Source organism: Brachycentrus maculatus, unplaced genomic scaffold (genome assembly GCF_059751285.1).
Source record: "Brachycentrus maculatus isolate JH-2025_06_01 unplaced genomic scaffold, ASM5975128v1 h1tg000118l, whole genome shotgun sequence".
Lineage (NCBI taxonomy): Eukaryota > Metazoa > Arthropoda > Insecta > Trichoptera > Brachycentridae > Brachycentrus > Brachycentrus maculatus.
In genome coordinates, this window is record NW_028280871.1 from 1 (window position 1) to 15,764 (window position 15,764).

Below are 15,764 nucleotides of genomic sequence, written 5' to 3' on the forward strand. Positions count from 1 at the left end.
TATGAAGTTTCCTCCCCAGTTACACAATGACCCGAGGGCCATGGCTGCTGGTCTAGGACCTACTTCAAACAGTTCTGCGAAATATAGGAAAACTTCGATTAATTCGGTTTTAATTGTCTGGTTAGTCAAATCAACAGGATAAATCGCCTTAAAACAGATTATTAAAACATATACATACATATTTGCCAGCTTAAGCGAGTGTTTTTGTCTAGAATTTTCACTCATGAATTACATGAAATTATAGTAACTTTAAACATAAAGAGTAAATCCACTCACAAGTAGGCATAGGCTATGAAACTTATAAAGTTGAAGCCTGAGGAGGGACATGATAAACGGTGTTGCATAAGCCGTAGCTAGATTTCAGAGTCACTTGGACGTTAGGTAATTCAAAAAAAAAAAATGACAGCTTATTCGACTCTACTAAGATAAGTAATCAATCAAGATGTTCCACTAAGCCGAACCAATAATGGAATTGTATAAATATGCATTCCAAGATGATGAAATTTCCTTGAGACAAATTTTCAAGCCAATCTTACGCTTTTACTTTCGGTGGCAATAGCTTCCCTTAACACTAGTGTACTAGATCAGCTTATTTATTGGCTTATTCCTAGTCAGTTAGTAGAACAATCAAATAAGAAAGGGATAAGAAATATTGTTGAAAATAATTAACTTACCAGATGCAACAAAATATGGAATAGGGCCCATTCCTAGGCCATAGAACATGACATACAGCAGTACAGCTGCAATACAAAGCTTCGGCATCCAATCTTCAAATGTATCCTGAAACATTGAATAATAAAAATAATTGTTGATGATTTAAATGGCATAAATTTTGCAGCCGAGTTACAAAACCGGCTTATCACTTTATAAAATTAAAACATTTCCCCACTCATATTTTTGTTTATGCTTCTTTGTAAACTTTTCCCAATACTTTAATTCCTGAAAAATGTTTTTTTTTTAAACAATTGTAAGAGTTACACTTACAATGAGATTGATCGTGATGCATAGGGCCAGAAGGCAGAGCGTGGAGGTGAGGGCGGAGAGAAGAGCGAGGGGGCGGCGGCCGCAGCGAGACATGAGCGGTATGGCGAGGATAGCCATCGTCATGTTCACGACCCCGGCACCGATAGTGGCCAGCTGAGCTTCCCAGGGGTTCAGCTTTGCCTTCTTGAAGATAGAAGCCGAGTAGTAGAATACCTACAGGACAGAAAACCATAAGAAACACCACAAAATAAAAAAATTATATTATATTTGGGCTGATATTTTTTTTTTTAGTAACCAGCCACATTTTTTTAATGTACCTTTATTACATTACGTGGATATGGGCTGTTCAACATATGAGGAACTGAAGAGGGTAGCGCATAATAGACCAGAATGGAGAAGGAGGTGTCATTTGTTGCTGCAAACCAATCCACAAGATTGAGACCACAGAAAAGACCTTTATTATCACATTTCATGGGTCCAAATTTTTGTTTGCAAATACTGTATTTGCTTCACTAAGGAGTTATTTATATCAAGATTTTTATTGATATCTCAGCATACATAAAACACACTGTTTGTTGATCTTCAGTTTAAATAATAATACATGTAATGAATATCTCGTTCAGGTGTAGGTAGGTATGTGAATAATGCTATGGTAGTGGTTTATAAAGCTTCTTGCACTTTGGTGTAGTAATTGTCCTGACAAGAGTCTAAAATCGCAGTTATATAAGTTAAATTACTAGTAAACTGAAAAGAATAATAAAAAATTAAAAGATAACAAAAATAAAACTAACTGCATTAATTCCAGATGTTTGCTGTCCGGCTTGCATAAAGCAGACTAGAAGAAGTGGCAGACGAAGTTCTTTAGACTTTAGGACCTGAAGTATCCCCCAGCTCTGGGAGCCTTCATCAGATTCGTTGGCCTCAGTTTCCAAGTCTAATATTTCATCCTCTAACTGCTCAGGTTTCTTTTTTGTGATCCGTGAAAGAGCTAAACACAATACAAACTAAGAAATATGTATATATGTATCTTCCCCGTGACCATCTTGTTATACGAGAATGACTAAATCTCTGTACCTTACATATTTCCTACGGAGGACATCTCCCATGTCCCATACTATGTACATTAGTTTTCGAGGAAAATATCAGATCAGATCATTTTTAACCCTTTCGTGGGCGGTGGGAATATGTATTCCCACCTAAGGAAATGGCACAAAAAAGTCATTGGGAAGCGGTGTTTTCACTTGAATTATAATAATGTCAACTGCTGACATATTCTGGAATCTTTTCCAATCAAATATTTTACAGCTAACGGTCAGTTTTCGACAGTACATCGTTCGGAGTGGACATAGTCGAGATTTTTTGTGTCAGAATTCGGAGTTTTTTTCCCAAAAAATCGTTTTATTCAGTGTTAAGTGCTTTCTAAGCTATAAACTGTTATATTTTTATCAAGGTATGTATTCATGTTTACATTGATTAATAAATATGTGAAAACACGCACTTCGTTCATTTATAATCAAGTGTCAAAGTGATGGGAAATTTATATCCCACGGAACTAAATGTGATCAAAATTATTAGTGTATATTTTTTTGAAATTATGTTTTTTTTTAGTTATGTTACTGTTTACTTTCATTATTATATTTAGATGGCTAAAAATGGAATGCGCTCGAAGATATGGAAGAAATATTGGAATATTTCCATTTTTTGCCTTCCGACGAAGAATATTCAGATTATAAGAAATAAAATTTACCCACCAAAGGGTTAAATAGACAGTTTATACTGTCGTTTATTGAGGAATAAAAATTTGTTACAATTTATTTTATTTTTTAAAACATTATGCATAAAACTTGTGGTATGATAAAACTATCATTTTCATCAAGTGTGGTTGAAGTATTAATTTTTTTAAATGGCACTATATTAATTATCCAAAATAATTATTATATTTATTACCTAGTCACTATTTAAGTAAAATGCGTCAGTCATGGGTCAAAGTTACATAGTGTGTAAAGTGATTACTTCAACCTGCCAAAGTCAGACCAAAAGCACTATAAGTAATTATTGAAATGAATTTTAAGTTTAATTTCTATTCACTCTTGTCTATAGTTGACCAGACGAGGAAATAGTAATTTGTTTGAGTCGTATAACACAATGTAAGCAGTGAATAATAAGACATTTTTAATAAATATTTAATAAAATTACCTAGGATCGCCATTTCGGGGTTTGATTTCACAACAAATAAATATTTAGGGCTCTCTGGCAAAAACAGGAGTAGCGGAGTAAATATTATCACAAGTATTCCGTAGAAAGCGAGCAGATAATGCCAGTTGTCCGGTGAACCTATAAAAATGACACATTAAGAAAATACGCATAAAAGTGTTATAATCTATATATCTCAAGGTTGGAGAAGTCCCGTACCCAGAAGGGCATCAAGCCCCATGACTTGTCCGAAAAGGACACCACAAGTCACTCCCAGAGGACACAGGACACCCATGGCACCGCGTAGCTGTAATGGTGATATCTCGGTCAAGTACATTGGCACGATGCTTGTAGCGAGGCCTAAAACAAATAATTATCCTTACAACCTGAGCATACTTTCAAAGTGTTATAATTGATTGCTGAAATGAATGAACCTTACCTCCAGATAATCCAATTAATAATCTTCCAAGAAACAACATTTCAATAGAATTAGCTGCTAAGCTCGACACAAACAGTATTGAGGCTATAAACGCAAAGCCATTGACTAATATTATTCCACCTTTCCTGTGTGATAAAAAAATTATTTATATAAGCAAAAATTAATTTATATAGAAAAAAAATATTCAGTAGTCACGAAGACTCTGTTTAATTTGGACTGAAGAATGGCCGAATATCGGGAATGTAGTTAAAAAAGAATAAAAGGAGTTTCCTATGCACCCCAATGGTGCATAGGGCACTGCGTCATATAAACGCAGTGTTATCTTGATCGTTTACACATGAAGGAAAGGTGATCAGCCCTCCGCTTCAGGTACCAGTCCAGGGTAATATTGAATAAATGACAGTGAAAAAATCACTTATATTTATTTTACCCCCCTTGGGAATCGAACCCGGGACCTCCAGAACGGTAGCTAAGCGTGCTGACCATTACACTACGAAGGCGGACTATACTTGTATGTATTGTTTGCTTGTGAATTCAACAGATAATAAATTGCCCAAATACCCTTAAACAAAGGTAAAAGTACGTACTTCATTTTCCTTATTAGCCTTTACTACAAAGTGTATAGTAATTTATCTGATAAGACAGAAAAATACTTTATGAACGCATAAATGCAGTGGCAGGGTTATTGAGTGCTGAGGATTCGGGACTCTACTGTATTAGCTTTTAGATTTTGAGGAGCGTGATTGCCAATTACATATTTTAATAATTTCTGGTAAAATTTTCACAAAATATACGAAAAGTAATAATTTAGTATAATGGAAGACCTATCACTTGAAAAATTATCACTAAGAGATTGTCATGGTTGTTTTCATTTGCCGACCAATATGGGGTTAAATATATAGCCATTGACATATTTCAGCTTTATCTTCGTTGTAATTTGTATACATTTCACCTGTTGCGGTAAGAAAGAATTAAAATCATTATTATAACTTTTAATAATGCATTTAGTGACATTTTTGTGAAATACTACCTTCAGGGCGTTTCATGTTGCTAGATGGATGTAAAATAAAATGTCAAAAGTTATGTTCAAACGGCAGAATGGTGAATCACACAAGTGATTACTTAAGCCAGTCAATGACAGGTTATAAGCCCTGGAAATAGACGAAGGCTTACGTATTTCTTTCCTATAAAATTGGTCCATGGTACTTCTTTTACAATAAAAGTGTTCAATCATAATATTACAAATATTTCAGTAAAATTATTTTTGGTTTTATTATAATCCATAGCAACAAAACACCCGAAAAGCACATTTGTGTCTTTAGAGTGATGAGGAAGAATCATAGCCATGTTTGAAATAAGGATTGGCATTTTTAAACTTGTTAATTTTTTGATATGTTAGTTGAATGTAATCAAATCTTACCTTCCGATATTATCCGCTACCGTAGCGCCGAGACATGACCCTGTCACTCCACCAATGATGAATATAGAGACAATGGAAGACCATAAAATATCCAGAGATGCCTTACTGAGATGGCTATCAAATCTACTTATTATACTTTCATTGCAAAATTGCTTAATTATCTGGAAAATATGTTCATTTTTTAATGTATTTTATTTTATTTTATATATTTTTGTGATTAATCATGTCTTTTAACTGCCTGTAAGTATTTAGTGCTTTTAACGCAACAATTTTTATACTGTATGCCACAGTTATGTGAAAAAATGTGTCATTATATGTATACTTGATTCATTTCTATAGCCCTAATTTTTCTCATTTCATAATAAAATCCTATTTACTATATTTTATCCTATATACTATAATAACACTTAAAACGCATATACACTTGCAGATTTACGTAAAACATTTATTCCGATCCACCGAAAAAAAGAACCACTAGAACGAAATCATGGGGTTCAATATTTATGATTTAGTTTTGGCATTTTATTTGTAACATTTTTGCACGTCACAATTATCCCAAAAGATGTCTCTGGATGTTTCAATTCTGACATTGTCAAAAATGCTCGACCCTGACTGGTAAAATAAGTATGAAAAGCATTCGCTTTGTAACACTAACATACTTACTTTTGAATTCAATAATCAATTATTTATTACTATTTTTTCCACAAATATTTCTGAATACTGGAAATAATGAATATAACAAATCTTTATCTTTTGCTACATACTGGTATTTGTGTTTTTGCTATCAGAAAAAAAAGTGAATGGTGAACTTACATCTTGAGGTGTGTTTATAACTCCAATATTGTAACCTATGGATAGTGAAGATCCCAGTGTGGTGACCACCCCTGCCAACACCAGCGTAGATGTCCATTCCGACCAGGAACTTTTCTTATTTCTTATCACATTACCATTGCTCTAAAAGTTGATAATGGCACTGAATGTATAAGTTGTTTTTTGCCGATACTGTGGCACATTTTATAAACATTATAAAAATATATTTAAAAAAACCTTTATGTTTTTACTATTCTTCAAATCAGTGGGAAACAAAATTTAAATATTATTAATAATAAAAATAAGTAACAACACTAATTGAAACATTTTCTCCTTTTCCATAAATAATAATTCCACGCCTCCCACTTCCCTCTCTTCACATCTTACCCAATTAATCACTTTGTCCTACCAACTCACCTTACTACATATATTTTTCTGCTTTGTAGTAACTAGTAACTTTCCAACCCTGAAGACAAGGTTTTTGTCAAAAACGGTTGGAAAAATAGTACCAGAACAAGAGTGTAAAAAAAATAAAGATTTTGTTGATTATTAGGAAATGTACAAACTGTATTTGAAAATAAAAATTTAAATGATAAATTTAATTATGTTTACGATGAATAAGAATAATACCTTTTTTGCGTAAACAATTCAAAACATATTACTATATTCTTCGGTTATGTTTTTTAAAACAATGACAAAATTATAGAAAATCTTTAGAACTGCTTATATTGTAAACATAAGCTTGTTAAAAATGGTCAATCTTATGGTCATAAAAATTAAGACTAATGAATAACCCGGAGTTAATTCGGTACCGGGTTACCTAGATGTACAAATTTAATTCGTTCCCGACTGATTCACTGTATTTCTAAAACCAACTCTGCTGCCCAAACTCAAAACACAGTAAGGGACATTTTTAAAAAAAAATTTGCACTAAGTAGATTCTACTCAGTCCAAAAATGCAAAAAAAACCTACTACAAAAAAATGTCCCTTACTGTGTTTTAAGTTTGCCGAACTACTGTAAGGTAATTAAAATTTGTATTTTCAAAGTAAATGTTTTAAAAGTTTTTAAAAGTATTCTAGAGAAAAGCAGAGCTTTGCATAAAGCTATAACATAACTGTATTATAATACTTCATTCCATCTATTTTTTCTAAAATAATATAGCAACATGATGACCTAACAAAGTTAAGCGCTTTAAATGCGTCTCCTGAATAATAATATTTTGAGCTGTCAGTTGTTCTCACAATCCATTTTTATGAAAATTAAACTTATCTTTGAACTGTAAAATAAAGATTGCAGGTATATTCAGATTCATTGGTGTCATTAGTTGACATATTATAGACATTAATTGCGCTAATTAATGTGATTTATCATCTCTATCAGCATGCTTCAGCAAACCAGAATCTAATCGATTGGATATAAAAATCAATCAATTCTTTTCAAGATATGAGAAATTTTAATTATGAAAACAAATATTTACATTTTTTTTTTTGCTTTTTTAAATAATAAATTGTAAATAAATCGATCAAAAGAGGCGTCGGAAGACCCCAAAAGAGATGGTCCGACGGCATAGTCGCTGTGGGGGGTAGGACTAGCAGCAAGCAGCAACCGACCAAAGGAAATGGAAGGATACGGAAGAGGCCTATATCCAGCAGTGGAGGTCAGAGGGCTCATGAAGAAGAAAGAGGAAGGATAAATAAATTGGTATTATTTCTTTACAAAATATCTCCATCCCCAATGCACAAATGTTTAATGCAGCATATCAAGATTTTTACTGATATCTCAAAGGTATGAAGAAGTGACCAAGATGAGAATATGGAAGCCTGGGTATTTACAGGCCTTACAACCTGTCATAAGTGACATGTGATTACTCTGCAGTGTGTAACATACATCTTTTTTTAAGGAATAAGCTTTCCTGCAAGTAAGGACAAGGCAAGTAAGGACAAGTTATATATGAAAAATAGATCACAATTGCCCAGAAAAAAAAATATATATATTACTTGAATCCATTTTGCAATTGGTGGAAATCGAACTGGCTACGTCAGTTTCACATTCGAGCGCTTACCCAACTATTCTATGGCGCCCGTCAAGATTACTAATCTGTACATGGATGAACAATAATATTGCTGAAATCCTTATTTACACCTGGTTTTTATTTTTAAATATCCAGTACTGATTACTGAATCTTTAGCTTATTATTTTTCCATTGGGAAGTTTAAACAGCAACTTATGCTAATACAAATCTACCACGAACACATTTAAAAACAACATCGGTTAGTAAAAAGCTGTTTTGTCGACTAATTTGATAGTTGACTATAAAGGTGGAGACTGACCAGAGCATTTCGTCGTAACGTAACATGTTAAGATGCGAGCATTCAGTCAGTCAGTACACCGAGCCGAGCGCTCCAACCATAGATTCGGATGCTCGCTGATGCTCGCCGCGAGCGATGTTATGACGTTATTCCGTTCCGTGAAGCGCCCTTGAGCTATTTTTTTACGAAAATGGCGCTATATAAGTTATCCAATTTTATTATTATTATTATTATTATTATGTTACGACGAAATTCTCCGGTCAGTTTCCACCTTAAAATTGTTGCATGCTGTCATACTTTGTTTTTTTTTTCACTTTCCAAATTAGAACCAAAATAATTAGTGATCGGTCATCAATAAAGTAAATTAATAAATCATCCTTTAGTGTATACACACATATACAATAAGTAAAAAAAAATAACTAAAAAAATGAGCATATATGTACTTGTAATATTCATAGGACCAAAATAGTTTAAAAAAAAGATATCCTTTTTTTCCTATTAAACGTTGGATTTCCACCCTGAGGATATATCAAGATATTATAGGTGTCTCAAAAGAGATGAAACACCTATTTTTTAAACGAAAGCAATATGGAAGTCTGATCATCCCAGGTATAAAGCCGACCGGTGCCACATTCCACATTCCTTTCTTATAAAAAATTATGTTTTATTATATTTGTCTCTGTTGAAAATTTGTTTTATATCTCGAAAAAATATTGTTTTATTTTTCATTTTAAATTTATTTTATTCCAGTACATGTTTGATGTATATTTTGGAGTAAAATAAATGCGCATTAAAGAATAAAGAATATTAAGGTTATTGAAAAATATAAACAATTATAAATATTAACAATATTTATTACTTTTTATAATACATTTTGTACAATAATAAAAAATTTATTGCTCTTGCGGAATCATATTTCATGAAAGATTTGCATCAGAGGTGTTAGTTAATAAATCAAGTAGTGGTGGTTCTCATAATAAAAAAAAACAGAATATTAAAATAATGATTAATTGACCTTTAGCAACTACAAATGTCATGAACTTTAAAAAATGAAACAACTTTGTTTTTAACCACATTTTTATTGGTACACTTTTTCTCCAACCGGTTTCGACAAGAACCTTGTCATCATCAGGGTTTAACATGTACTAATTCTAAAACATTGAAATACTCATAGTTAGGTGCGTGGGCTGGTTTAACCTTTCCCTTGCAATGCCAAAAACTTCCGCGCGCTCCGTACACCGTATAAAAATGTGATTTAAAAACGGGAAAAATGTAAATACTCCTAAATGTTGCTTTTATTGAGCAATGTTGAAATTGAAATGCACCAATTTTGTAATGTTAGCTCTGGTAAATATCTAAAAAAGAGAAGAAAAAATACATCGCAATTGCCGCCGAAGCTAGCCCACGAGTCGTTGTCCAGGGTGGACGCATCGCTGCGCATGTTTTTGGCATCGTAAGGGAAGGGTTAAACCCGCCCACGCACCTTAATATGAGTATTTTGATGTTTTAGAATTAGTACATATTAAACCCTGATGATGACAAGGTTCTAGTCGAAACCGGTTGGAGAAAAAGTGTACTAATAAAAAAGTAGTCAAAAACAAAGTTGTTTTATTTTATGAAGTTTATAAAATGTGTCACAAAGTATCTGCAAAAAACATTCAGGAAAAAGCAAATGTCATGATTTATTGGCCTTTTATGACTAGATATCTTGATTTGTTGGCCTTCTGACGCCATCTACAACTCTGTTACCATAATTAATTAGTCTTTAATTAGAAGAGATAGCCTGATGTCTATCTTTGACAAGCACAGCGGTTGCATTTATCATGTCGCATAGGAACGGAAGCAGAGAGCAGAGCGCAAAAACAATCCAATACCATCCGCAATGGCAGGAGTCGTATAGGATGTAAGCGAGGAGTATGGAACCCATTCCATGGCATCCGGTAGCTGAAGACTGGTGTTAAGAAACATACTACAATACCTTTGGTAATTTATTTAGGCGTGGATACAGCTGTCTCTCAATATGTACCCTCACCACAGGAAAACCCAGTGAGGGCACGTTATTGTAAATTGCAATTATGTATATCATAGTCGTATAGGAGAAAGTGACCAACTAACAAAACATAAAACGTTCAGGAAAGCCATGTAAGCCACTTTTGCTTGGCAAGAAAATAAATATCAATGTAGTTAGTCATTTTTAACAAGTCAATATTATTATACCTCCAAGTTTAAAATCCTGTGGGATTTTTTCAGGGCAAAATTAAGCTAGTAAGATATCAAATAGTCAATGATCACGTTTTTGTAAAAAATGCACTTGGTCACTTTCTCCTCTATGACTACGAAATGTATGATAAAAAATAAATAAATTTGCACAGTCTAACTTTGTATAAACATTGCAAATTTAAATATTACTCGTAGTCAATGAGTCATCCTTCTGTAAACATGAAATGTGTAGATTTTGAAAATGTGTGAATTAAAAATCTTCTTCTTCTAACCCTTATCCGCATCTAATGGTGCATAGGGCACCTCACCATATAAATACAGTGTTATGTTGATCGTTATCAGTCCTCCGGTTCAAGTACGAGTCTAGGGTAATATTGAATAAATATTATAGTGAAAAAAATCACTTATATTCATTTGACCGCCCCCTCCCCTGGGAATCAAACCCGGGGCCTCCAGTATAATCGAGCGTGCTGACCATTACACTACGGAGGCGGACTAAAAATAGCATTATTGAAAGATAATCATCTGCCAAATACTGATGAACTATTGAATACTCATAAATCAGGCCTAGACCTACATTTTACCACGAAGGACACACACATATTAGTTTACAATACGAGCAAAGGCATGCAACCCCGAGAACCCCAGCAATTACGATTTGCTCCATTTTATACCTGCTATTCCTTCATCATTTCCGTTTCCATCTAGTAGTAATGTCCTAAGCCATGAGCAACTTCGCTTACGACACCCTTAAAATAAGGCTATTGCGCTTCGTAACCACGAATTGCAATAGCATCAAAGTTTTACTTTTATTTTGAAGTAAAATGTTACAGTTTAAAATTATTAATAAAACTTAATTGAACTTAAAATCTAAATAAATACGTGGAACACATTTTAAATTTAAAAATTGAAGCAAAACATTTGTTTGGATATTATGACTCCCAAGGAATAGAATCCGGGACTTCCAGCACGGTAACCACTACACTATAGAGATTGACAAAGATTTTCATCTCATGCTAATCTCATCTAATTCTGTACAGGAAAACAATTCAATTTAAAATTCTCCAGCTAGCTGTAATTCGGAAAAACTTTATGCAAATAAACAAACCCTATATCCAGATAGTAACTGTGCAAAACTCACAGATAAGAACTTCCATATTATGTGTTTGTTACAGTCTGGTGATAAAATGTGCTATCACTTTATATATACACAGATCAGTTTACAAAAACTACAAACTTTTTCTGTAATAAGTGAGTCATTTTAAATACAGATAAATGTGTTATTAATTTTTTTTTGATCTTTCGATTACATCAAATCTCATTGCATAATTATTATAGCAAAGTGCCTCAATGATATTCAAGATTTCTATTTTATTTTATAAAAAGATAAATTTACAACAGCGATATTGAGAACCTGATAATGATTAAACAATATTTGTCATAGGTTATAATTTTATGTAATACAAATATTTTCTTTTGACTCCTATATGCACTCAATGATAAATATCATCAAATTAGCATCAAATTGATGCAAAGTCAAATTGATTGTTCGTTACATAGTAAATACTATTTAAAAACTATTACTCAAAATCTATTGTGATACATGTTTCGATGCGTTCCGCATCATTTTTTGTGTTTGAAAATAAAAATAAATGCAACGAAACATGTGTCACAATAGATTCTATTAGTGGTATTTACCAAGTAAAAGTACAATAAAAAAGACAATACTAATTTGTAAATATATAAGTATAATTTAGAAGTTTTATTTTTCATAAATGTCTTACAAATAGTCCAAAACCAATATTATACAAACCAGCAGAAACCAGAAAAAAGGCAGAATATTAGTTTGTAATTTGCAAGCATAATTGAGTATTGGACAGGCCGTGATGTTTGGTTAGCGAGAATGTTAGTGAAAAGGATACAGATGAAGTTTGTGGTGGGTGAGAACATGGATAAGCCGGACATGAAGCTGGTTATTTCAATGGCCAAAATAACAATGGAAAAATAAAATATCCCTTGCAACCTGCAATAAACACTGGCCATTAATATGTCGCCTGATATTCCAGTTGTAACTAATTTTGTAGATAAAAATGCATACTGCAGTGCAAAAATTGTTAAAGTTCTGTGATTTCATAAACTCATTTTATTTAAATGTGAAAAAAATTGTAAGGACTAAATTTTGAAATTCAACATAACGCATTAAATACATAGTGTAGATCAGTGTTTTGCAAACTTTTCCTATTCAAATAGTAATAATTTAGGATAAATTTTAAAGCAACATTTTTATAAAATACTACCTTAAGGGCACTCGTATATTATATTAAACTATTTCTGCTGCATCTATCTTGATATTTTTTCTTTATTAATTTTCAATATGATAAAAAAAAGTATATCTAAGCTACAATCCAAAATTTCCCATGCAAACAAATTTATAACTAGCAGGTGTACTCAGCCACTGATAAAATTTTCAAATCCTTATCTTCCCTTTTCCTAGATATTTGGATGATAACACATACTGAAAGTTGAAAGCGAAAAGGACTTAAGTGGAATGTTGATTTATAATGAGAATAGTAAAAGATAATCGTGCACACTAAAACATGTACATATACATATGTTCAATAATTTATGGCTTTTCTCTTTTACTGTCAATATTACGGGTGAATTTCTTTTAAAATTGTTAATGTAACTAATCCAATCCAGTCCTATAGGACGAGCTTACGAAAAAAGGCACTATGCGACATCATGCATATTGGAATAAGCATCACTCGCAAAAAAATCTCAATGTATGGAACAAATATCACTTGCGAGAAATTTTCACTGAGGTGTATTAGAGGTATATTCATAAAAAGCTTTTCTCAAGTAGAGTCAGTTTGAAAAAACACTAACATAAAGTTTTGTTTACCAAACCGACCCATATAGTTTTTTTGTTTGTAAGCTAATCCTTTACTTGAATTGCAGTATTTTTAAACTTAATAGCAAGAAATATTCAAAAACAAGATTGCCATCTCCTGACGTGAATTTGTCAACAATGATTTTTTCAAATTGACATTTATTTTCATATTTTAGTTTTTTTAAATTTCATTTACATAAAGCAAATAAAAACCAAGTTAATATGTTTCATGTTAAGATAAGTGATAAATCTTATTGATATTATAGAAAACTCATGTGAAATTGTCCAAATAACACATTTTTTCAAAGGATGCAAAATCCGACGCAGACTGGTACCATTTTGCTTTTGGGTTGACATCAAAGACAAACTAATTTGTAAACATGACATTTGACATTTTTTTCGGCCAAACAAAGCATAATAATAATCCATACTTACTGCGCCTCGTGCGATTTCAGGTGGGTCTCGTGGAACTCCATCGGTAAACAAAGTTTCACGCTCTCGCAATTCTCCCATAGCAATGATATGAGGACGCACAGGTGACCAACCAATGAAAGGAATCGGGCAGGAATTAAAGTTCCCTTCATACCAAATCTATAATATATAAAGTATCAGTTAATTTGATACGTCGCGTGCCAGTCATTCATAAAATAAAAATACATTTATTTAAATATCCTAAAGGATATTTTAAAATTTACCTGACTGATTATTAAAGAGTCGAAAGCAGATCAAATATTTGAAAATAGGCGCAAATATATGAAGATTATATAAGTAATATTATTATTAGCGAATAAAACTCGAGATTTATGCAAATTCGCGTCACGTACAAAAATGCAAAACTTCAAATCATTCAAAGACTAACTAATGTTGTATGCGGTTGTATGTCATATCAATTCAACCATAGACAATTGACAAAAGTACTACTAGTGATATTCCACACCTTAAGGTACATATACATATGCTACTAATGAGAGGCATGCTCAAAATGAGCATACTCTCTAGCCTGTATGCATACGCTCGAAATAAGCATACTAGTTTTAAGCATGCTCAAAAATAAGCATGATCAAATCAAATACTCCGACATATATGACATCTACTAGCGTGCTATTCGTCGGCTCAGTTTTGTGAAAATGAAAAACAAAGCGGTCCCTAGCACAGAATTGAATAAAATCATTATTGTGTTTGCAATGCGTCTAAAAACATGAAAATAAGAAAAAATTGAAAAGAGGAATAGGGCGATTTGGGTTATAAACTAAAAAATAAATTCAGTTTTTTCATTTTATAATTTTTGTTTTTATAATTTTCTGTCATAGTTAGATCGTTCATGTTGGTTATCAAATCTTGATATTCATTGTTTCTTGTAATATTGTTTTTATATAGGAGGATCGCGTATTCCATAGGCATTCATTGTTCCAATATAAACTTACAAATTTAATGTTTTCTCATCTCCCCAGCCAGACATTTTGGAGCGAAGTCGTGCACGAAACCCTATTACGAACATGTTTGAAACTATGTAGTATGCTCATAATAAGCAAACCTATTTACACATGCTCAAAACACCCCCACTTCCATCCACCCGTACTGTAAGTAGCACGCCTGAAAATCGAATGGCTGTGGATTTTAGAGCATTCTCATTAGAGCAAGGTACGTGCACACAGTTATTAAGTACCACTTACTCAAATATGGCATGTGTATCTAGACTACACTGCAACATACTTCAAAAGTTCTACAATGTAGTGCTGTCACAAAAAAATATATTAAAGTCGATCCAATGGCAAAATATGAAATACGATGTTCATCAAACTATGTATGTGTGGTAAAAACATCATTTGGCACCTTTTCCTTTTAGTGCGAGATAGAAATCGGACAATTTTTTCTCTCCATACAACCTAGTACCTCACGTCTAAGTGACTAATTTCTAGATACGGGTTATGCAACATTGCTTCTCATGTTCTTACTTAAGCTTCAACATAAGCTTTTAAGACTATTCCCAAATTGAGTGAGTTTACTCTTTATGTTCAAAGCTACTATAATTTCAATTGTAATTCTTGAGTGAAATATTGTAGGCAAAAAAACCAGGTATCTTATTACCGGCATGACTTTATACAATGGATCATTGTCAGACGGGAGCAATATCTAATTTAACATACTCAACCTTTAAGGGATTGTTTTAGACTCGTTTTGTGTTTATAACAGCCGGTTGTTTTCGTAAGTTGGTAATGAGTGACGTCACAGAAACGATGGACTTATTTAATATTGGTAACATTGCTAAATTATTAGCGGCTCTATTTGTTAATGTATGTGGTTAATTTGTAGGTACATAATATTCAATGTTTCTATTAGAACTGCACCGTCCGCATATTCTAAATCACATAATTTCTGAGCAGGACTCACTGCAATTCCTCGATCCGGTGGGATTGACATTCCTAGGATGAGTCTTAATTTTTGGATCCAATCAAGTATAATATTATATCTCCGATCAACGTCTTGATTTTTAGAT

The 15,764-nt window shown here is 32.7% G+C and overlaps 1 protein-coding gene across 1 annotated transcript; it reads right to left on the reverse strand.

Annotated features, from left to right (window-relative positions):
* Positions 1–6: 6 nt before the first annotated feature.
* LOC148309717 (solute carrier family 2, facilitated glucose transporter member 3-like) lies at positions 7–14,163 on the reverse strand (the record flags this gene model as incomplete). Its single annotated transcript, XM_088259547.1, has 11 exons — positions 13,963–14,163; positions 13,703–13,858; positions 5,850–5,990; positions 5,037–5,197; positions 3,617–3,741; positions 3,397–3,537; positions 3,181–3,318; positions 1,776–1,972; positions 985–1,197; positions 675–780; positions 7–74 (listed from the first exon to the last, which is right to left on the reverse strand). Coding segments are annotated over exons 2-11 (1,368 nt in total), but the record flags the coding sequence as incomplete, so codon positions are not given.
* Positions 14,164–15,764: the final 1,601 nt, after the last annotated feature.